The sequence below is a fragment of the Xyrauchen texanus genome, chromosome 24 (genome assembly GCF_025860055.1).
Source record: "Xyrauchen texanus isolate HMW12.3.18 chromosome 24, RBS_HiC_50CHRs, whole genome shotgun sequence".
Taxonomy (NCBI): Eukaryota; Metazoa; Chordata; class Actinopteri; order Cypriniformes; family Catostomidae; genus Xyrauchen; species Xyrauchen texanus.
In genome coordinates, this window is record NC_068299.1 from 2,010,788 (window position 1) to 2,036,068 (window position 25,281).

Here is a 25,281-nt window from a genome sequence, read left to right on the forward strand (position 1 = left end):
GGTATTGTGAAATAAAATCTGCAAAATAAAAGTCCTTCGTTGTTAAATAACCTATTCTTCAACCAGTTAACAAAATAATTAAGTTCCTGCACAAAACAATACAATTGTTTCAAATAAAGAATTTTTGGGGATAGAAATGATAAATTAGGCTCCAAGCCGTGAGTGTTATTGATGAAATTTAGAGAGTTTGATCAGGAGTTTTCCAGTATTATAGTTGCACATTAATAGAAAATCTAAACCTCCCTGGAGAGTGAAGACTTAATGGGGAATTATAATGTAAGACGATTTATTAAAGTTATTAAGAGAGCCAAATTCAATTAAATTTAGACCACCGCTAATCATACGAATACGATTAATTTGACTAAGATTACTTTGTTTACAAATTTAAGCTAGAAGCAAATTCTGTTGCAGTCAGTCGTGTAGCAATTAATGTTTTATACAATTAAAATTAACCCTTGTAATTTAAAATTATTACTCAGAGGTCCTTAGAGGACAAAAATGGCAAAAATAATGCAATAATAATATTATAGATTAATATTATTTTCCACTTTCAATGGGTTAATTTTTTAACCAACATCAGTCCTGATCATAACTACAAAATGTTCATTAATGTTCAGGGTTTTAACCCTTTAAATGCCAGTTTGTTTATATAATGCCACATTTGTTTTACACACACAAAACACACTCTAACATCATACCAACACAAACACCCAATTTTCAATTGACGTGCAGTGCAAAGATACAATACAGCAAACAGAAAATATGAAAAAAGCATGTATTTGCTCCATAGGCTAAACATGAGATAAATGGCGTCATCTGGTGGAAATAATGATAATTGTAATTTTGAAGCCAGGGCTCCAGAATGAAAGCATAAAATCAAATAATTCATGATTTGATGCTTTAATTGCACTGGGATCAAATATGGCAGTTTTATGAGTTTCAGTGGGGACATTTTTGTCTTGGAGGTCCTGAGTGTAAGTATTTTATCTACACAGTGTGTTGTAGATGTATTATAGGAACTGTGGTTGAAATATCAAAATTCCACCAAAATACACACCTTTGGCAAAATGTATGCCAGTGGCATTAACCGCCAAAATGATCGATAAAAAATAATAATAATAATTAAAAAGACAAAAATGTCCCGAAGTTCCCACAAGGGTTAACAAAAGTTCAGTGGATCAAATATATCGATCTGTATTTTGGACCGAACGAGGACTCTTATTTTAAAATGTCAACTCTTATTTCCGCCATTTTGCGGAAGTCCGTTTGGCCTCTCACTTCGGAGTTATACCAAAAGCGATGTAAACATGCGTCGATACTCGATCAACTGACGCGGATTTGAGCTGTCATGGACTGTTGAAGTTCCCTCAGTGAGATGGAGGAGATGGAGGAGGATGTTTTAGATCTCTATGATGATCATAATCATAATTCTCGCGCAGAGGGTGTGAGTTTGTTCGCACCTGCGCAGGTGTGTGTGGATTCATCAGACTCCTGCAGTGACACCTGTGAATCTGACAGCTCACCTGCAGCCGCTTCTAACGGCGCCGCACTGCTGCTCAACTCTGCTTCAAAGTTCTGTAAGTTACACATTGAACAACACTTACATAAAGGTACTGGGTAATACCATGGTACTGGATGATTATCATATCACATCCAAAACATGGTGTAAATACTGTGATGTATCAGATGGTAATGCAAATTAAAACTGATTTGGAAACTTTTGACCAGGCCTTCATAACTTATTTTAGCTTCGTCCCAGAGACGGACTGGAAAATCCAGCACTGACGTAGCATTGGGGGAGATGGGGGTACACGTCGTGTCTCTGGGATGAAGCTAAAATAAGTTTCTACATGAGTTTTAAGTTGCATTGCCATCCTTTACATCACAGTATTTACACCATGATTTACACCATGTTTTGGATGTGAATTCCATGAAATTGTCAACAACATCAAACCAAAAATAATTAACTAAAAGAACAAGTGCTGTCACAATTATGAAATTAGGATGACGATTAATTGTTAAAGAAATAATTGCGATTTTGATGACTAATTGTCTGTTTTAGGGCTTTCACGATTAATTGACATACAAATTTTCACATTTCTTGAGTTGCATGCGTGCTTCATACCCAAAATGTCCTTTTTACATATTTAACTTCAAATTTATAAGTCAAATAATACAATGGGTGTATACCTGTATTTGATTTCATTTTAAGGCTTTAAAAATGGATAATGACATAAATTATGTTTTAAATATCAAAATAATTCACCTATACCAGTGATCTCAACCATAGTTGTCTTTTGTTTCATTTTTGCCATTCGCTATGTGGCATATATTAAAATTAATATAATTTTTTTTTTTTGAATAAGCATATGAATATAAAGTTAATTTCACTATATTGTAAATTGTAAAATATTTGTGTATTTTTACACTAATTAATGTTCGCATTAATTTAAAAATGAGTTCGGTCTGTGTGGGACTTTTATTTTGTAAATTAATGTAGGTATTCGTTTTCTAGTGCTTGTTGTTGTTGTCAGTCCGTGCTGAACTTGAGACTTATCAAGGGACAATCCATTAATTGAAACTCATCTTGTGATATATTCACAGCGGACAATAAATAAGCCAAATTGGCATCTTGTGTCATTATTATCCACACACACTAAATGCAGATTGAACGAATGGGACACGTAGTAGATTTCGGAAAAACAAGATTTTAGACTTGGCTTTCTTTAATGCTGTGTGTTCAAACAGAGCAGGGCAAAACACTCTTTATGATTGAATATCAGAGGGTATGCTGACTGGGCGATTATGCGAGAGCTTATTTATATTTATATTTATGCATTTGGCAGATGCTTTTATCCAAAGTGACTTACAGTGCACTTATTACAGGGACAATCCCCCCGGAGCAACCTGGAGTTAAGTGCCTTACTCAAGGGCCCAACAGTGGCTTCTTGGTGGTGCTGGGGCTTGAACCCCTGACCTTCTGATCAGTAACCCTGAGCCTCAACCACTGAGCAACCACTCAAAGAATAAATCACAGCCAAGCACAACAGTCACCACGATCAATTTCGTATTCATGTAAAATTTCAACAGAGATCAAAATCAGAATTTGATTTTGGAAAACACCAGCAACCCTGCAAGCACAATACAAAAATCACCAGAATTACATAAATATCTACTGCATGACTTGCAGAGGCTGGGATCGAACCCATAACCATTGGAATAGTCAAGTGCTTTACACACTAAGCCTATTGGTTGCCATGGCTCAGCCATAGCAAAGAGACGTGCAGAGTTTAGAGTCAGCGCACAAGTGTTGGTTATCTTTTGAACTATAGGTGGCGCTGTCTCCAAACTGCTTGGGTATCCACAGGACATGATGTCAAAGATGCATAAATGTTTTCTTTTAAATCTGACAATGCATTCAAAAGATACATATATATATATATACTCTGATGTACAGCTCTGGAAAAAACGATCAGTTTCTCTGGATTTACTATTTATATTTATGTGTTTGAGTAAAGTGAACTTTTATGTTTTATTCTATAAAGTATCGACAACATTTCTGCCAAATTGCACATAGAAATATTGTCATTTTGAGCATTTATTTGCAGAAAATGACAAATGGCCAAAATAACTCTTAAATAAATATATATTCTTTTTTTTACAGAATCCATTGACACCAACCTCATGATTTTAGGACATACAGTTCAAAAGTGACTGGCAAAAATAGCAATTTTTTGCTATTTCTAGACCCATTAGTGGTGCTGTCTCCAAACTGTGCATGTACCCCCAGACCATGCTCTTTTGTTTGTTTTTTTTCTCCCCAATTTGGAACGCCCAATTCCCAATGCGCTCCAAGTCCTTGTATTGGCGTAGTGACTCGCTTCAATCCGGGTGGTGGAGGACGAATCTCAGTTGCCTCCGCGTCTGAGACCGTCAATCCGCGCATCTTATCACGTGGCAACCGGGCCAATTGGTTGCTTAGGAGACCTGACTGGATTCACTCAGCACAAACTGGATTTGAACTCATGACTCCAGTTATGATAGTCAGCATCTTTTCTTGCTGAGCTTCCCAGGTCCCTCAGACCATGGTCTTGACATTGACACTCAAAACAAACTGTATTATCATTTGTGTGCATCTCAGTCTGGAGATTATTATGAGCCATTGTTTGGGAAAATCAGACCAAGTTTGAAGGATGTGAAATGTTTAAACTTTAAAAGTCATAATCCAAGATGGTGGCTACTGTAATGGGTGTAGTCTAATTGTATGGGAACATATGGAATCGAATGAGTGTAATCAGATGCAAAAATTATTTTGTTTCTAGGACATACGGTTCACAAGATACACACAATTAAAGTGCATATGTTTACATGATCGTTGCACCATATAGTTTGTTCTAGAGACTCAAAATTTTGTGTGGGGTCTGTTCATACCCACCTCTGTCAGTGTGCCAAATTTCATCATTTTCCTATGTATGGTTCATTGGGCAGCCATTGACTCCCAACTCCATCATCATAATAATAATAATAAGAAGAAAATGAACAGATACAATAGGGCCTAATTACTTCTTCTAAGGAGTTCCAACCCTTCTACATTCTATCATGCCTTGGTATTACCATGATACATGTGGAAAAATAAAGTATCCCCTTTTTAACGTGTCAAAAACACATCTGCTTCTGTTTGTCTGATACTGAATGTGAATGTTTGTGTATGTAGTCGTGAGTGCAATGACTGCAGAAGACTACAGGACGATATATTGGCCAAAACTAGAGCGAGCCATTGAACAGCTGCTGACTCAAAGCCCGATGGACCACATCTCCATCTCATATGAACAGATCTACAGGTCATTGTTTACACTTCAAAGAGTTTTCTTTAGGTCTGTTTTAGAGGTCAAATAAGAAGAATTACTAGAGTAACAAAACGCCTCAAAATGATGCTCATACTGTGATGTGATTTTTCACTTTTTGTTTTCCTCTTTTGCAGTCACGTTTATAAGTGTGTGTGCCAACAGCACTCAGAACTGCTCTACAATGACTTGATATGGAAGATCACATCTCATCTAGAACACGTCTCTTCAGAGCTGCAGGTCAGTGTAACACATTTTAGCCTAATTATTGTTTTAAAGGAATATTCCGGGTTCAGCTCAATAAACAGCATTTGTGGCATGATGTTGATTACCACAAAAATCATTTTGACTTTGTCCCTCCCTTCCTTTAACCCTTTGTTCATCTTGGAGTCACACACACGTAGTGTTTGTGGGTCAAATTTGACCTGGTAAAAATACTACCTTTATGCAATTGTAACCGGTGGCTCGTGACACCAGTTATGAAAACACTTGTCTGCGTTGTGAAGTGTCGTGGAGACAGACACGGGACAACAGGCGGCGGTTTCACTGGGTTTACTGATATACAAAACATACAAGAGCAGCGTCTGAGTAAATCGCCCTTATATTGCTCTATAAAACAAACGTGATGTACATATAATCAACATGTGCTTTCATCTCCACAAATTTAGGCCAAAGTCAAAAATATAACTGAATTAGGGTAAAATGATCAAAATAACCACACAGATAAGTAAAATAACATAATACACATAACTTGCAGTGAAGATATTGACACAAACGCAACAATTAAAATAAAGATTAATTACGATTAACAGGAGCCACAAATAACTCACTTCTTCAGTGCATTAACAATGCCAAGAGGAAGAGGAGGAGACAAAACAGTAAATTGTGTAGGCTCATGATGACATCACAGCAATTAAAGGGGAAAAACGCTCATTCTTCAGGCAAGTATACCAGATGTTTATGAAATTAAACCATTTTGTGTGAATTATAATAAACAATACATATGTTTTAATAGTACACTTTCTGTCCCTGTTACACAATGGGGGTGGGAATGTTATGGTATTCAGGCCTTATTTACCTCTAAATTACACCATCCGTTTTCATAAAAAAATAAGCACATTTGAAGTTATTTTCAATTCAGTGAAGACCTACACGTACGTGTGGGCGAGCGGTGTGCGCGAGCAGTGCGTGCGCGTGTATGAGCGGTGCGTCGCGTGTGCCAGCTGTGTGAGCTGTGCGCGCGTGTGTGTGAGAGAGCGCGCTTGTGTGTGTGCGCGTGCGTGCGCGCTGCGTGTGTGTGTGTGTGTGTGTATGTGCGTGCGTGTTTGTTTGTTTGTGCGCGCGAGCTAGTGTGTGTGTGTGTGTGTGTGTGGGTGTGTGTGGGTGTGTGTGTGGGTGTGTGTGGGTGTGTGTGTGGGTGGGTGTGGGTGTGGGTGTGGGTGTGGGTGGGGGTGGCTCAGTGGTTGAGGCTCAGGGTTACTGACCAGAAGGTTGGGGGTTCAAGCCCCAGCACCACCAAGATGCCACTGTTGTGTCCTTGAGTAAGGCACTTAACTGATTCAGTTCCAATGGAAGTCAATGGGGTTTAATCTGTAAACATTAAAATACTCACTGTATCAAAAGTATAGACACGAGACGTAAACAATACGTGTGTTAACATGATTTTACTGTCATAAAACACTTACTAACCACATCTGTGTTATAGCCAATTTTACAACTTTGTTGCCATGACAATGTAATGTCAACAAACCCTAAAATGAATGACAAAGTAAACAACTTTACAGCTCAATTAATGAACGAATTTTAACAGAAGAATTAATGTAAGTGCTTTTATAAAATGACAAGTTTCACATTTCTGCCTTTAATCCCTCCAAGCTTGATTTCCCTCCATTGACTTCCATTGTAAGTGCCTCACTGGAACTCAGATTTGTGCTTTTTTTGAGTCGAAATACATTTGTGTGGTAGTCAACATTATGCCACAAATGCTGTCGATTGAGCTGAACTTGTTTTGAACCTGGAATATTATTTTTAAAGCTTTTAAATCATACATTTCAAAACGTGTTGGAATATCTAATTCTCCTTCTCAGGTTCATTTAATTTGTTTAGATCACATATTAGGAAAATGACTTTTGTAGAAGACAGAAATGTTTACTGTTGTGTCTTATTTTATTTTTATCAATAAATATAAATATGACATACATGGCTGAGTGATTTAGACAAAAGTAGATCTTATTGCGTATATTTTGAAAACGATTGCAATTTCAACTTTGAAATGATCATTAATATATAAATAAAAGTGTTTCCTTCCTCAAGTCATGGGCAAACATGCACTACTGCCAATAGTAATACTGTTCAAGTAAAAGTGTTCATACTTGAGTCCTCTTAAAATGAACCAGAATATAAATATAAACAGTGAAAAAACCTTCACATTGTACCTGCTTTTGTCGACTTTGTGATGGTCTCAGCCCACTTTTATCATTATTTTTGGAACCTAATAATAAGTTTGTATTAAATTAAATAATTTCTTAACTTGCATGCAGCATTGCTGTGCTCACTATGCATCACTTTTTCCTGATAATTGCGCCTCAAAATGACTGAATTTGCTGCAGATTTTCTCATATATTGCGATTATGGTATACCTATTTAATATGAAAATGCAATTCAATGTTTTAGTGCACAATAGCTGAATATGCAGTTAGACAGCAAAAAAAAAAATAAATACATACAAAAATGCCATAAATTTAGGCGAAACCTCTGATTTGGCTATTGAAAAACCCCTTAATTATTATTGTATTAAAATGTTCTGCTTTAGACAATGCAATAACTTTTCTATGGCTAAAATAGACCTACAATAAATCTGTAAAAACACAAATGAGGAAATGATAATTGTTGCAATTATTACACTGTCTCATACGGAAATCTGCTTTTTGGCTGTAAACGAACAAACTTTTAGTTGATTTATTTGAGCATTTATGTTCGTATTCAAATACCACAAGTAACTGGAAAAAAAGCATGCTGCTTATATGAAAATGGCAATTTTTGTAATGCTTAGAAACATATGTTGCATACATGTATGTGACATTTTTATATCAGAGAAAAACACATATGAGCATATACAGCTGAAGTCAGAAGTTTACATACACTTCGGTTGAAGTCATTAAAACCATTAAAAAGTCATTTTAACCACTCCACAGATTTAATATTAGCAAACTATGGTTTTGTCAAGTCGTTTAGGAGATGTACTTTGTGCATGACACGAGTAATTTTTCAACAATTGTTTACAGACCGATTGTTTCACTTTTAATTGACTATATCACAATTCCAGTGGGTCAGAAGTTTACATACACTAAGTTAACCGTGCCTTTAAGCAGATTGCAAAAATTCCAGAAAATGATGTCAAGCCTTTAGACAATTATCCAGTTAGCATCTGATAGGAGGTGTACTGAATTGGAGGTGTACCTGTGGATGTATTTTAAGGCCTACCTTCAAACTCAGTGTCTCTTTGCTTGACATCATGGGAAAATCCTCAGAAATAACAATCGTGGACCTCCACAAGTCTTTATACTTCTACGCAAGTATAAACGCCATGGGACCACACAGCCATCATACCGCACAGGAAGGAGACGCATTCTGTCTCCTAGAGATGAACGTAGTTCGACAACAGCAAAAGACCTTGTGAAGATCCTGGAGGAAACCGGTAGACGAGTATCTAGATCCACAGTAAAACAAGTCCTATATCGACATAACCTGAAAGGCTGCTCAGCAAGGAAGAAGCCACTGCTCCAAAACTGCCATAAAAATACCAGACTACAGTTTGAAAGCTCAGTCACAAATGCCAAACTGCCAAAGTTGAGGCAAAATGGCGTAAGGGCAACAAGTCAAGATATTGGAGCGTCCATCACAAAGCCCTGGTGTATGTAAACTTCTGACCCACTGAGAATGTGATGAAAGAAATAAAAGCTGAAATAAATAATTGAAGATTAAACGCTAGCTGTGATGTACGTGCTGTCCCGTGAAAGTTTAGACATGGATTTTGATAGTGAGTGCAATATGTTCCAGTTTCACTTTAATTTAACACTCGAGTGATGGCAAATGTTCTTGGTCGTTGCGGCTTCTTGGAGTGAAGGGACTAAAAAAAACAACTATTACAATACAATGCAAAATATAAGAAATAATTGATCTCTCTTCTCTCTTCAAGGCCAGTCCACCGGAAAGTTTCATTGAAAACTTCAACGTTGCTCTGACGCAGTACACCGCTGCATTGCACTGCATCGTTCCAGTGTTCATCTATATGGTACAAAAACACACAGTCTGTGTTTACATGTAACTTTCCACAAAACATGTTTCCGTGTGTGTTCTCTGATCGTTTTCTCATTTTTTACCACCATTCTTTCCTCTTGCAGAATAAGTTCTACATCGAGACAAAGCTGAACAGAGACCTGCGGGACGATCTCACGAAGCTCTTCTCCGAGCATGTAGCAGAGAAACACGTCAGCACATTACTGCGTGAGTGCCAGTCAAGTATGGTGAAATACATGTTCCTTCCCTTTTGACTGCCTGATGACAATAAAGTGTTGTTTTTCTTCTGTATCAGCTCTTCTTAAAAAAGCTCATGACATGCCATTTCAAGTCAAACCATCGACTATGGCGAGTGTTGTGAAAGGCCTTTGCACCCTCCGGCCAGGTGAGATATAAGTGTCTTAATGCACCATTGGGAGGTTTTTGTTTTCCTTCAAAATGTCCCATGGTGCATTGATGGTTATACAGTACTAAACAGTTTTTGAACATGAGCCTTGGTAGTGCTGTGACATTTTGTAAGTTCTCCATGCTGAACATGATTGCTTTGTCTCTTCACTTATAAAAGGCTTTACATGTAACGTTTGCAGATATTTGACTAGCACTAAATCGCTCTCTTATGTTTGGCTTATTTGTCATATGCTTTTAAGGTTTTAGCTACTTTATAAGGGTCAGTGATGTGACGCTCATGTATTTATTCATTTTCTGATATAATAAGTTGTTCACAAATGCATTAAAAATGCAATTCACACAAAACAATTACTTGTATATACAACAGCTATGCTGAACATTTTAAATGTCTAATTTCAAAGTCAAATGTCTAAGTGGTGCAATTGTACAGAGAAAGTCTCAAAAAAGCTGAAATTCACGAAAAAGAAATGTTTGCATAAATATGGGAAAAAAATATTTATTTATATATATTATTCATTTATAAATTATTTATATATATAAAAATGTATTATATATTTTTATATATATATAATGAATTATATATATATATATATATATATATATACATACATACAAATATATAATACGTTTTATATATACAGTGAGGAAAATAAGTATTTGAACACCCTGCTATTTTGCAAGTTCTCCCACTTAGAAATCATGGAGGGGTCTGAAATTGTCATCATAGGTGCATGTCCACTGTGAGAGACATAATCAAAAAAAAAAATCCAGAAATCACAATGTATGATTCTTTAACTATTTATTTGTATGATACAGCTGCAAATAAGTATTTGAACACCTGAGAAAATCAGTGTTAATATTTGGTACAGTAGCCTTTGTTTGCAATTACAGAGGTCAAACGTTTCCTGTAGTTTTTCACCAGGTTTGCACACACTGCAGGAGGGATTTTGGCCCACTCCTCCACACAGATCTTCTCTAGATCAGTCAGGTTTCTGGGCTGTCGCTGAGAAACACAGAGTTTGAGCTCCCTCCAAAGATTCTCTATTGGGTTTAGGTCTGGAGACTGGCTAGGCCACGCCAGAACCTTGATATGCTTCTTACAGAGCCACTCCTTGGTTATCCTGGCTGTGTGCTTCGGGTCATTGTCATGTTGGAAGACCCAGCCTCGACCCATCTTCAACGCTCTAACTGAGGGAAGGAGGTTGTTCCCCAAAATCACGCAATACATGGCCCCGGTCATCCTCTCCTTAATACAGTGCAGTCGCCCTGTCCCATGTGCAGAAAAACACCCCCAAAGCATGATGCTACCACCCCCATGCTTCACATTAGGGATGGTGTTCTTGGGATGGTACTCATCATTCTTCTTCCTCCAAACACAGTTAGTGGAATTATGACCAAAAAGTTCTATTTTGGTCTCATCTGACCACATGACTTTCTCCCATGACTCCTCTGGTTCATCCAAATGGTCATTGGCAAACTTAAGACGGGCCTTGACATGTGCTGGTTTAAGCAGGGGAACCTTCCGTGCCATGCATGATTTCAAACCGTGACGTCTTAGTGTATTACCAACAGTAACCTTGGAAACGGTGGTCCCAGCTCTTTTCAGGTCATTGACCAGCTCCTCCCGTGTAGTTCTGGGCTGATTTCTCACCTTTCTTAGGATCATTGAGACCCCACGAGGTGAGATCTTGCATGGAGCCCCAGTCCGAGGGAGATTGACAGTCATGTTTAGCTTCTTCCATTTTCTAATGATTGCTCCAACAGTGGACCTTTTTTCACCAAGCTGCTTGGCAATTTCCCGTAGCCCTTTCCAGCCTTGTGGAGGTGTACAATTTTGTCTCTAGTGTCTTTGGACAGCTCTTTGGTTTTGGCCATGTTAGTAGTTGGATTCTTACTGATTGTATGGGGTGGACAGGTGTCTTTATGCAGCTAACGACCTCAAACAGGTGCATCTAATTTAGGATAATAAATGGAGTGGAGGTGGACATTTTAAAGGCAGACTAACAGGTCTTTGAGGGTCAGAATTCTAGCTGATAGACAGGTGTTCAAATACTTATTTGCAGCTGTATCATACAAATAAATAGTTACAAAATCATACATTGTGATTTTTTGATTTTTTTTTTTAGATTATGTCTCTCACAGTGGACATGCACCTACGATGACAATTTCAGACCCCTCCATGATTTCCAAGTGGGAGAACTTGCAAAATAGCAGGGTGTTCAAATACTTATTTTCCTCACTGTATATATTATTCATTTATAAATTATTTATATATATATAAAAATGTATTATATATTTTTATATATATATAATGAATTATATATATATATATATATATATATATATATATATATATATATATATATATATATATATATATATATATATATATATATATATATATATATATATATATATATATATATGTGTATATATATATATATGTATATGTATATATATATGTATGTATATGTATATATATATATATATATATATATATATATATATATATATATATATATATATACATACATACATACATACAAATATATAATACGTTTATATATATATATATTATTCATTTATAAATTAATTATATATATATATATATATATATATATATATAATTAATTAATTAATTAATTAATTTATATTTAAATAAAGTTAGCCATTCTGTTAGCCATTCTGTTGTCATGTGACAATAATAATAATAATAATAATAATAATATAAAACAGAGAAACTCCATTCAGACCTGCATGACTGTGTGTAAAAATCTGTAAAAAATCTGATTTTTTTATGAAAAGGCAAATTTTGTTCATGTCATCTGGAGTAAACCTGAGAAAACTGCTTGAAATCCGTGACCCCTGAAATATGTATATTTGTGGTGTACTGCATGTAAAAGCTTTCAATGAAGATATCTGAAATCTCCTGCATGTCTTTCTAGACTGGGTGGCTCTCGATCCAGCTCTGTTTTCTAGATTCATTCCTCAAATCGACCCTCCTGCTCTTGAATCTCAACTCCCGCATTACGCTGCTCAAGACAAGAAACTACAAATGGAGCTCTCGCAGAACGGCTTCTCCAGGTAACGCTGCGTGCCAACGTGAAGTGACATCTGTAGATCAAGCTAAATCATGTGACTGACCCCAGCTGACCTCTTGTTTTGCAGAGGAGACCAGTCGCGGAAGCGAGCGAGTGAAGAATCGTGACAGTGAAGTGGATTTTTACACTACTTCAGTTACGCTGAAACACATAAACAAAAGACTTCCCGTGGTCTAGAAGCTTCCCGACAAGCTGCTGCAATTTAAAGAGAGAATTCCACCTGGATATGAAAATTCTGTCATCGTTTACTCACCTTCATGTTGTTCTAAATCCTGCGTGACTTTCTTTTACGGAGCACAAAAGATGATGTTAGGTAGAATGCTCAAGCTGTTCTTTTCCATACAATGAAAGCGAATGGGGACTAGAGAATAATCACCACTGATGTAGTCCATATGATTCATACACAAGTTTCCAAGTCTTCTGAAGCCATATGAAGCTTTGACGCTATTGATGCGTAATCCATCCTGTGCTAATTAGATTTGAGAACGTTTAACGACTTAATACGTACAAGACTTAAATTCTGTAAAGAGCAGCATGAATATGTCCTGAAGAAGAAAGAAAGGGGTGAGGGTGAGTAAAAAGAATCATATTTTTATTTCTGGGTGAACTGTTCCTTTAAGCCTCTGTAAACTGTGTCAAATTCACATCTGAAACAGCATTGATGATGAACGTTGTCCGATACAGAGACGCTTCGAATTTGGGAATTCTCTGTTACTTTGAGAGTTCGTAAAAGCATTACAAAACTCATTCTCATTTCTCAGTTTGTGGCCAATAAGTGTTTGAATGGCACAGTCAGATATACAGGAAATAGAATTGCTGCTTTCTGCTTTCTCTGGGTTTCCTTTGCACAGAAATCATTGTGTCTCAAGGCTGATGTTTCAAATAGATGCTGTTATTCCTTTCTGCTCCGGGTCCATTTTCTTACCTTGTCATTCGGTGAGATCCGTCAGTTTCCAGCAATATCGTGTGAGTTCAGAGTTGATGCTGTAATATCTTGATGTTCTGTTAAGGTTACAATAGCGTTGGATTTCATATGGAATAATGGACAATGGACACATTCAAAGTTCCAGATTTTCCCTGCTTATTTTAGGGTTCACTACTAAAGAAAAGAGGTTCATTTTGCTGCCACTTTAGATAACACAGTTTTAACCAGTTTTGTTCAGCACATTCTACTTACTGTTGTGCCTTTTGGCTGTCAGCCTTTCTTAATCTAGTACATTAATCTAGTAATATGGCAACTGCAACTGTGGATTGTTTTTTTCTTTATTTTATTTTCTTTGCACATCCTGAGATGAAAGATGAAAGTCCTAATTGAATCTGGATGAGGATTGGAATTGTGAATACCGCATTGATAAAAGTAAGCTAGGCTGCTAATAATTGATCTGGAATGAAAGCATGACACTGAAATAAGAAATGAAATGATTATAAAGTCATATTTGAATGTACGTTATGGACAAATCTGTAAAATGCTTGTTAATGACTTTAAAAAGTGTTACCCATAAAAGGAAGCACAAAGAACTAATTTGCATATCGGCAGTGTTACAGAAGAATTCCAATGGAATTTTGCTCCTATACAAAATGTTTTAAATTTAGTTCGGAATGTTAGTTCTTTTTCAAGGCATATTCTTTAAAACCTCATTAAAAAACATGATGTATTAAATGAGTGCGATGCCAAACAGAAAACTTGAACTACAAATAAACAGTTACCACCAAGCATATGATCTTACTTCTCTGTGATTTTATCATTCATTCTGCTTTCTGTGTATTGTATTTAGTTGAATGTCACTAAAAAAATGTCCAGGTCAGATTGAACCCCAAAATATACAGTAATGATGCACATTGCAATTTGACATTATTTTCTTGAAAATTAAGCACATTTACCTCAATGTCTGTTTTCATGAGACTCACTTTTATTTAAATGTATAATTGGTTCAAAAGCATCTTTTTTTATTTGCTGGTAACAAGTTTGCATAATCTTAATAATCTCTCCCCATTCTTTCCACTTAATACCTATAAGGTCAACCGATATTGGATTTTAATTTTTTAGTTTTATTGATATGTCGCTAATACAATAATTAAGGTGGCAGAATAGGCCGATAACCTGCTGTTAGTTTTTAAAAGCAATTTATTGAATGCTAAAACTGCAAACTGACTTTTACATGCCGTGTTCTACATTCCGTCATGGTTTCCTACATTTACACACTTGTTAAAATGTGATTAGCGTGCGCGGTAGCTCACCTGATAGAGTGTTTGAACTCGGAAGACCGCGGTTCAAGCCCAGCCCAACCTGCATGCAACCTACATGAGACGAAAGTGTCATAGAGGCGACACAAGATCTAATGTCTCTAATATAGAATACATGATCTAATATAGAATCTAATATTCACCTTAAAAACCTCGCCTGATTATGAGAACATTTCACTCGCTTTTGGCGCCCCCTGCTGGATATTTCAATGGGAAACTGCAGCCAAACGTGTAATGAAGCACGTCATTTAGTTTTGCAAAAATGCTACCACGGTCACGTAATATTCGTGAGATCAGGCTGAAAGTAGATTCCAATAGAACAGATGCAGTTTATTTATGATAAAACCGATATATCGGTCAATCTCTTCCCGTTATGTTTCTCTACCAGGGTTCCCTTGAATATTATAGGTGGTTTACAAAGTTGTCACCCCTTCTTGACAGCAAGCTCACTGACCAATGAGGTGGAATCATTCCTTGGCACATGTTCCAAACCTCTTCATGTCCCTCCAAATATCCTGCCACCAGCATGCTGACAAATGTTACTGCTGGAACTGGTGAAAGGTCGCCCCAGCTCTGTGTTGCTGCGTGCTTGCTGCTGTAATCTCCAAGGTTAACTTTGCACAAGACAAAGAACACGCTTTGGCAATTGCCCTGTGAAGAGAACAGCCATAGAGCTGGAATTGAAGTTGTTTTCAAGCAGGTGCAGATCTGCACGCAGTGAAGAAGAGCATTCACACTGAAGGTAAAGCATTGCATACACTGCATGCCTTAACTGTGAAAAGTGAATTTTAAAGGGACACATTTAGACGCTCGACTTCGTAGTCAAACGGCAACAGTTGCGTTTATCTTAAAGCAGTAGAAGTTCGTTTTAGACGTCAGTCCCTAGTTTACATTAGCACATCATAACAGTTCTGGAGATAACTTTAATAAATGATGACTTTTTATGTTTGGATTTTTACTTTGTGTGTGTGTGAAGTGAGCCTGTACTATTATTAGCTATGACGGGGCATTTGGCGTGTGTTTGAGCAGGATTAATGCACACAACAGCTGTCTGTGCAGGTCTGGAAGGGCATCACTGTTTCTGTTAATTGCTGTGATTTGAGTGTCAGAAGCATCTGCAGGCGTATCTTCTTTCTGGATTTAATAACAACAGGGTGCAGATGGTAAAGGCCTTTCTTAAACTTTATTAGAAATATAGATTCAAATGTTGTATTGTGTAGGGCGTGTTAAAAGACTAAAACTTAATGTTTGAAGAAGAATTGTTTTTATTGTGGCACAAAATTCTGTTTGAAAAATCTGCTTTAAATAGGTTTATTTAAATATATTTTATTCTCTTGAAATATTAAAGCTATAAGGAATGTGTTTTATGCTCTGTTCCAGCTTCCAACGGTTATGGAAAAGCTAAAAGTATCAGGGAATTGTACAATTTCTGAGAAAGCTCTGGAAAATAATACAATAATGAATAATTATAGAATATATTTAGTCAGTGTAATTGTTTCTAGTTAGGCTCAGCTGTAAAATAATGAATCAGGTAGCAATTGCCTTTTGTGAGTGTTCACTCAATAAAATAAACACATATATATATATATACTCACACACTGTGGCCAAAGGTTTGGAATAATGTACATATTTGGCTGTTTCTGAAGGTATTTGGTGCTTTAATTCACCAAAGTGGCATTCTGCTGATCACAGTGTATAGTCAGGACAAAACTGATGTAATAAACATCATCACTATTTGAAAAAAGTCATTTTTGATCAAATCTAGACAGCAGCATCACTCCAACACCATATCCTTGAGTAATCATGCTAAAATGCTAATTTGGTGCTTGAAAATCACTTGCCATTATATCAAACAAAGTTGAAAGATATTTGGTTCATTAAATGAAGCTGAACGTTGTGTTTGTGTTTGTTTTTGAGTTGCACAGTATACAATAGACTGGCATGGCCAATATTAGGTCAAAAATGGTCAAAAAAGAAACAGCTTTCTCTAGAAACTCATCAGTCAATCATTGTTTTGAGGAATGAAGGCGATACGATGCTTGAAATTGCCAAAAAACTGCAAATGTAACTACACTCTTCAAAGACAAAGCACAACTGTCTCTAACAAGGACAGAAAGAGATGTGGAAGACCAGATGTGCAACTAAACAAGAGGATAAGTACATCAGAGTCTCTAGTGTGAGAAATAGACGCCTCACATGTCCTCCGCTGACAGCTTCATTGAATTCTACCCGCTCAACACCAGTTTCATGTACAACAGTAAAGAGAAGACTCAGGAGGACTTATGGGAAGAATTGCAAAGAAAAAAACACTTTTGAAACAGAAACACAAAAAGAAAAGTTTCGAGTGGGCAAAGAAACACAGACATTGGACAACAGATAATTGGAAAAGAGTGTTACGGATCTTAACCCCATTGAGCTTTTGTGGGATCAGCTAGACTGTAAGGTGTGTGAGAAGTGCCCGAAAAGACAGTCACACCTATGGCAAGTGCTACAGGAAGTGTGGGGTGAAAGGTCAAGTGCTACAGGAAGTGTGGGGTGAAAGGTCACCTGAGTATCTGGACAAACTGACCGCTAGAATAACAAGGATCTGCAAAGCCGTCATTGCTGCACATGGAGGATTTTTTTATGAGAACTCTTAAAGTGTTTTTTTTTTTTTTTTCCAAATAGTAATAGTAATTTTTCACATTATTAATGTCATGACTATACATTGAGATCAGTTGAATGCCACTTTGGTGAATAAATGTACCAATTTCTTTCCATAAGCGCAAAATCTGCACATTATTCCAAACTTTTGGCTGCCTATAAGAGTAGTGTGGACACCATGTCAAGTCAAGTCAAGTCAAGTCAAGTCAAGTGGATTTTATTGAGACAAGAATTATTTGTCTGCATTATTCTTGTCAGTTAATGTATAAAAGCAGACTTGATGTTTATTCAAATTTGTGAGACTAATTTACCAAAAGCTTCTTAATTCAAAGCTTAAAAATTCCTTGGTGTCTTATACAGTTCGGCAGAAATGGAAGATTAGAAAACTTCCTGAAACTTGTTTTTGCCCCAATCTTCAATATTTGTTTAAACCTGAAACCTGATTGAATGTCCTAGATAATCATACTGCACTCTAGTAGGTCATTTGGCTAATGTCAGTTCATTTTTGTTATACAAAGATTGCAATTCTCATTATGGTAGTTTATGTTATTCAAATTTGTCATTGTGTTTCTAGCATCATGCAGGAGAACAACATGGATCAGCCCACCTCATTATCACAGCTTTTACGGGAGAGTTACTTGGCCGAAGCAAGGGCTCATCACAGACACAGTGAGTCCAGCTGCATTGACTTGCCACGACGCCTAGTCTACGGGACTCTCAAAGAAAAAATGGATGATTCTGGTGGGAAAGTTGAACCTCACTCCCCGGATCTATCTGCCTTTCTGAGCCAAGAAGAACTGGACAAGAGCGTTGATCTGGCATGCAAAGCCATCAGTGATGATCCAAGAGAATGTGAGGAGAGACCCAATGGACACCCACAAGTTAGCCATTACAATGTTCCTCCTGAGACTGAGATGGTGTTGGAAAGACCATCAATCCAGCCTTCCATCCAAGACAACACATTTGGGAACATAAGAACTCCCAAAGAACCTCCACCAGACTTCAAAAGGCCTTTGAGAAACACTCCATTTGGCATGGAGACCCAATCCAAGAAGGAGTTCCTCAACAAAGCAGCTGACTTCATAGAGGAGCTTTCTTCGCTCTTCAAGGCCAGCAGTTCCAAGCGAATTCGGCCTCGTACGTGCAAAGCCCATCGGAGCAGATGCCAGAACAAAGGCCAACTTGATGGCACCCCATTCACCATTAATACAGAAGATAGAGAAAGGTCTATTTTCAATAGCCAACAGTTGGAGGAGCCGACAGAGTTTCAACAGTTGGAGGAGCCGACAGAGTTTCAACAGTTGGAGGAGCCAATAGAGTTTCAACAGTTGGAGGAACCAATAGAGTTTCAACATTTGGAGGAGCCGACAGAGTTTCAACAGTTGGAGGAACCAATAGAGTTTCAAAAACAGAACAATCAATTCATAGAGGAGCCTTGTTACACAGAGGGTCCACAGGAAGCAGAGCCCCGGTGTGAAATGGAGTGCGAGGCCCCAGTTCATATAGAGCCGGAGAAATTGGAGGAACCTGTTTGTGAACCTCCGTGCTTTATACAAAAACTCAAAAGCAGGGAGGTTCCGGAAGGAAGTAAAGTCCAGTTGGATTGCATTGTCAGAGGAATTCCTGCACCTGAAGTTCGGTAAGTTTTAGCTTGCTTAGGCATCATCACTAGGATTTTCCTTGTGCCCCAGTGCCCCAGCAGCTTCTGACACACCCCTCCCAAAAGGTTGCACTTTAGTACTGGTCTTGTCTCAGACTTTGTGTAAGGGTTAGGTTTGGTTTGGGTTAGGTGTTATGTTTAGGGTCAGGGATTTCAACAAACCTCTAAATGAAAGAATCACATTTTGGTGCTGAACTCGTCCCACACTGTTTGTATCACATTGTTCAGCTTGTTGAGAAGTGTCCAATTACTTTTCTAAGCGAACAGACTTAACCCTGTGCGACCCAGCATCAGGGCTGGACTGGGCATTTTCCCGTTTGGCCGACGCACTTTTGGGCCATTCCTGGGTGGAATGGCCATCGGAAGAACCGAGCGGGCTGGTGGGTCGGCCGTGAAATGTGCCGAATGGACTGCGATAAGCAAAAATGAGCTGCCGCGTTATGCAGAATGGACCACAAAACGGCGCCGTGGTATGCAGAAAAGGACCGCGAACACCCCCCGACCCGCTCAACAGTTGGGCCAGTTGCCATGTAAAATCCCAGGACGATTTCTCTTCCCAGTCCAGCCCTGCTCAGTGTCCACGTGTTTGAACATTTTATTTACGCAATGCATAATTTAAATGAATTAAAACCAACTCAATACAGGTCACAAGAATCTACACTGCCATTTAATGGTTCGACTTCTGGTGCACGTCATCATGTTACACAACAGCATGACGTGGATTTCCGTGAAGCGCTACTATGGGTACAACGGCAATATAAGTGCATCTTGTAAGAAACCTCATAAAATTTTTGGGTTGTAAAGAGTAACGTCTCTAGTTTCGTTCACGACTTAACCCCGCTGTCCACATATGTGGACATTCATCTTTAAGAAAACTATTTGCTCTAGAAATTAAAAAATATATTTTTGCTTGTTTATTAGGTGCTACTAGTTACAAATCAAAAAGGAATAAGGGAAATGAAAAACGCACACAGCAGTCACGTGGGGGTCGTAGGAGTTTAAACAGCTTCCACGTGACTCACATTGGGATGTCAGCACTCTTCTCAATGCCAGCGTTAAGTGCCATTTTGCCCTCCATGTGAGAAGCGTTGCAGAAAGCATCAAGGAGGGGCGATTTTACAAGTTTGCTAGGCGAGAAAGGTAAAAACGTGTGTAAAAATCACGTTGCTGGACTTGCCATTACAAAGACTTACTTTTCGTATATGCAAAATGTCTGGACGTATTTGACACATGAGCACAACAACTGCCTTATGATATTCTTTAAGCAGTCAGTGGCAGGCGTGTAGATTATCTTGCAGAAAAATCAATTTTATCCTTCATTAGCTATTGGCACAAAGACGTCTTGTGAAAGCTGAGCGTATAACACTCAGTCTGAGCTAAGCCATTCTAATTTTAACACACTGGAAATGTGATGCTATGAGAATGTTGCCGATTCACATTTACATCTTAAGTGGAGAAAGAAGTTAGCCAAAGCATATAAGAGTAAACAAGATATTAATGTGGTACTGTGGTTTGTAAAATTAGATGGGTACTTCTATGTTAGGACCATGTTGTGGTACTTTTTGGTTTGTGCTGCAAGTATAATTTAAAGGAGCCGTATGTAACATTGACATCAAGCATTTAAAATGGGTACTACAGTCCAATTTCTAAATATTGGAGAGAGGTGTCTCCCCCACCCCCTCCTCCCCAAACTCGGGTTGCCAGGTTGAGGGCACGCAACAGGAACGAGTAAATTGACGATGGCAAGCGACGTGCCATGACTGGCTAATAAGTCAACACACTTTGAAGTGGGCAAACCTGACAGCACTATGCTGTTTCAAAACATCTCTAAATGATCTGTGACACAAGTAGTGGTGGAACCTGCATTTCATGAACTGTGGCCAGTGACAGACAAATTTGTTTGAAATATGGTCTGCCGGGGTCTGGATATCTCAGCGAGTATTGACGCTGACTATCACACCTGGAGTCATGAGTTCAAATCCAGGGCGTGCTGAGTGACTCCAGTCAGGTCTCCTAAGCAACTGAATTGGCCTGGTTGCTAGGGAGGGTAGAGTCACATGGGGTAACCTCCTCGTGGTCACTATAATGTGGTTCTCGTTCTCGGTGGGGCGTGTGGTGAGTTGTGCGTGTGGAGAATAGCGTGCTGCCTCCACATGCGCTACGTCTCCGCGGTAACGCTCACAGCTAGCCACGTGATGAGATGCGCGGATTGACTGTCTCAGACATGGAGGCAACTGAGATTCGTCCTCCGCCACCGGGATTGAGGCGAGTCACTATGCCACTACGAGGACTTAGAGCGCATTGGGAATTGGGCATTTCAAATTGGGGGAATTTCAGCTGTGCACCCTATTTAGGGTCACTAGGTTTATCGAGAGATAACACAAACACTACAGGTTTTTTTAATTGTAATTTCTATTGTATTTCTATAAGTGTATTGAATAATTCCCTGAAATCTTGTAATATTGAAAGCAGATGAAATATCAATATATCTCAATATCAATACATCAGCTGCACATAAACACCCTTAACCTTGTGAGACCCCGTGTTCACATTCGTGGACATTATGTTTTGGCTTCGCTATAGGCTATGCTTCATTTAATTTTTTTAAAACCAACTGATCTCAGTTCAGGAGACTCTAGGCTGTCATTAAAGGTCTAAACTTTCAGCACACCGAGGCATGCGACAAAACAACATGGTGCCAATCTCAGCTGAGTTTGTCTTTCCGAGAAATGACAACAAAATGACGTCTGGTAAGAAACCAGCTTAAGTAAAACCTGTTTGAGTTAAAAGAGTAGAGTCTCTAGTTTCATCCGATATGCCATTTTAAAAAGTGCATCGATATATCGTGAAACGGCACGCTGTTAAAAACAATGTCCACGTACGTGGTCAATTAAACTAACTTTCCATAAAGTCCTACATTCACTGTGCATTATCACATTGAGAATCAATGGACGAATCCTGCTTTCAGAGGCTTTATATGGAGTTAGAGTGAAAATAAGATACATTTCGAACTGTTCTGAGACCAGTGCAGACAGACGGCACACTGGAGGTTAAGTCATGCACTAAATAGGGAGCAAGGGAGCATCCTATAGCTCTCTATGCAGTTAAGTGCATTCACTCTTAAAATCATTTCATTCTGCAGATGATGTTTGGATCACTCAACATGTTTGACACACATGGGACAATGATCATCAGTACATAGATTCACAATTGTATAATGCAAAGTTTTATTTTAACATGGTTGGCTGTGATTGGACGATGCTGGACATTATTTTAATCAGAATTATTTATTCAGCTTTATATAAAATCAGCTGTAATGTCTAAAACATCTTAAAAGCATGAATAACCAACACTCCTGGACACATAATAAACAATTTGATGAAAAAAATCAGACTTTCTATAGCTTGAAGATACTTAACATATGTGGACATACATTTTTAGGAAATCTATTTGCTCTAGAATTAAAAAGAAACTGTTTTTGCATGTTTATTTGGTGCTACTAGTTACAAATCAAAAATGGAAATAGAAAATGCACACAGCAGTCACGCGGGGGTCTCAGGAAGTTAAAGGCATTTAGACGCCTGTTAGCCACTTGTAGGGAATTATATAAGGCTAAGTTGATCAAGCAGTACATTCTATGTACATTGATATGATTGTGTAACATTACTCCGAGTAAACTTGCCACACTGACAGGTCAAGGAAGCTCATGCTTTTTTGAGCGGGTATGTGAGTGTTTATGTTTGACAGGTGACGTGTTTGGACAGCTGCGCTGAGGTGCGTGTTACACATAGTCAGCTGGCACAGACATTGTGATGTCAGAATCATTAGATCATCCCTCTGCTATATGAAAATGTCTTTTGGAAATTCTAATTTATTTTAATTAAAATACTTATTTTTTTTATTATATTAAAATTGTTATTAATTTATAATATATTGTAATTTTTATGTACTATATAATTAATTTGATCATATTTATTATGTATATAGATTTTTATTATAAATATGCTGTTATGTGTGTAATATGGCTCAAGTAAGAGACAGAGACACATGCACATTATTTAAAACATGGGATTATAAATATCTAAAAATAATAATAGTAAAAATATGTGAACGGATACAGTTTTATTTCCCCATATGTTCTAATAAAACATTTTTACAATTAATTTTACCGAAAGAACAAGTTGACACTGCTAAAAATCATTCATATTTTAATACTTAAAACAAGAACATTTAACTTTGAATTATGTTTATTTTTTTTTACAATATTAGCAATACATTTTTTCTTATTTTCAGCATAAAACTCCTTCAATTTAATTACATTTCTCTGAAAACAAGACAAAATATCTAATGCCATTTTGCTTGTCAAATCAATCTTGTTTTAAGAACATCTACATATTTTTGCCGGAAAACCAGACAAAAGTGCTAATTAAGAATAGTACATTAATTTGAGAATGTCTCAGTATTTAGTATGTTGGTGAATGTTGTTCTGTGTGCACATGGACTTCAGGTAGGAGATGTGGGAGATGTTGTCTTTTTATCTGTGACCCGTTCAGTTTTAACGGGGGTTCCTGTGCTGTGGGGCGAGTCCAGAGGGAAAACAGACGGAACAGGTGCAGCTTATCACCCTGGATGTCTCCCCAACCTACCACACTTTCAAAGTAGAATCTTACTCACTACAACCAACCCTCAGTGGCTCGTGGGTCCAGTCCAATACATTTCAGCCATGTTTCACCTGTTCTGCACAAATGAACTCATCACTGCAGAACCACTTAAAAATAAAGGGATGATATTTTATCAGAAACTTTCAAAGAATGTATTTGAGGGAAAATAGCTGCCAAATAGTGTTATTAGGTAAGGCTGTGCAAAGCTGAGGGTTTAGTGATATTTGTGGATCCAAGTATATTGATATAACACATTGATTTATTGCTGTGTTCCCAGATCTGTTTTTATAAATGGTGTTGTGCATTTGTCTTGTTGCAATGTTGACCTCACTCTGATGTGCTTGTCAAAGAGGAATAGTTTGGATGATTTGTGTCTTTAAAACAAACTGACTTGCAGTATGTGCTTATTTCTGAATCTGTCCAAATACTTCAACCACACTTCAAATATTCCTTCATTTGAAATCTTTCGGAAGAATTAAGTCTTTTATTAACATTTTATTAATGTGCGTGCTTTTTCTGTACTTTTTGTGTGTGAACATCTTGTCATTTGCTCATAATGAATATTTAGTAGGTTTGTAGATGAGAAAAGTTGGAACACAATGAAGTAAAACCAGAGTTTTGGGGGTTTGCCATTGTTTTGCAGTATTTTTATGAACTCTTTTCTGTCCTGCAGAACAAATAAAAGAGAGAATTATTTGTATTATTATTATTGTTATATGTTGATATTAAAAACGTGGTCTCTAAATACCAAGAGCAAATCAATAAAAATGAAATCCTTAATTGCTAATTTAACCAGCACCATTATACAATATTAAATTGATGTGGTGAATATAAATCCGATGCATTTACATTTATGCAGATTCTTTTATCCAAAGTGACTTACAGTGCACTTATTACAGGGACAATCCCCCCGGAGCAACCTGGAGTTAAGTGTCTTACTCAAGGACACAATGGTGGTGACTGTGGGGATCGAACCAGCAACCTTCTGATTACCAGTTATGTGCTTTAGCCCACTACGCCGCCACCACTCCGATGCATATTTTAGATTTTGATTAAAAGTCCCATGACATGGCTTGACGAGCGGAATTTCTTTCCAGTGTTGACGTTTTTCCGATTTGAAACAGGAAGTTATGGTGGGACACATTAAAGGGCTCATCCATTTTTATAGTCATTTTATAGCCTATAGCATTTAGAAAATGTCACGCCTATGTGTGCATGCAGGGTTCGTGCACAGGACCTCATTTGGGACGTAAATGCAACCCTTAGTGCAAGATGAGTCATTCATATTTTGAGTCATTTCTTCCAGAAGAGAAAGACTCAAATGTCATTTATAAATGTGGTTTATCAACTTCATCAAAGTACACTAACATTAGTATTTTTAGCAGGATATAGCCAGAGCGAATTTTCATTTTGTTATTTGT

General features: G+C 37.6%; 2 protein-coding genes across 3 annotated transcripts in view; both read left to right on the forward strand.

The window, feature by feature from the left end:
• The first annotated feature begins 1,266 nt into the window (after positions 1-1,266).
• Positions 1,267-14,361, forward strand: LOC127617605 (CDK2-associated and cullin domain-containing protein 1-like). The gene is made up of 8 exons (XM_052089598.1): positions 1,267-1,577; positions 4,715-4,841; positions 4,982-5,084; positions 9,043-9,138; positions 9,248-9,350; positions 9,439-9,528; positions 12,497-12,635; positions 12,720-14,361. The coding sequence occupies exons 1-8, from the start codon at positions 1,376-1,378 to the stop codon at positions 12,757-12,759; spliced, it is 900 nt and encodes a 299-aa protein (XP_051945558.1). The 5' UTR covers positions 1,267-1,375; the 3' UTR covers positions 12,760-14,361.
• Positions 14,362-15,456: 1,095 nt separating this feature from the next.
• Positions 15,457-25,281, forward strand: part of LOC127617568 (myopalladin-like) — a 35,590-nt gene continuing 25,765 nt past the window's right edge. For both annotated transcript variants that reach the window (XM_052089539.1, XM_052089540.1), the window contains exons 1-2: positions 15,457-15,638; positions 18,114-19,178. In XM_052089539.1, the coding sequence (XP_051945499.1) occupies positions 18,118-19,178 (1,061 nt within the window). In that variant the 5' untranslated portion in view covers positions 15,457-15,638; positions 18,114-18,117. The remainder of the gene's footprint in view (positions 15,639-18,113; positions 19,179-25,281) is intronic.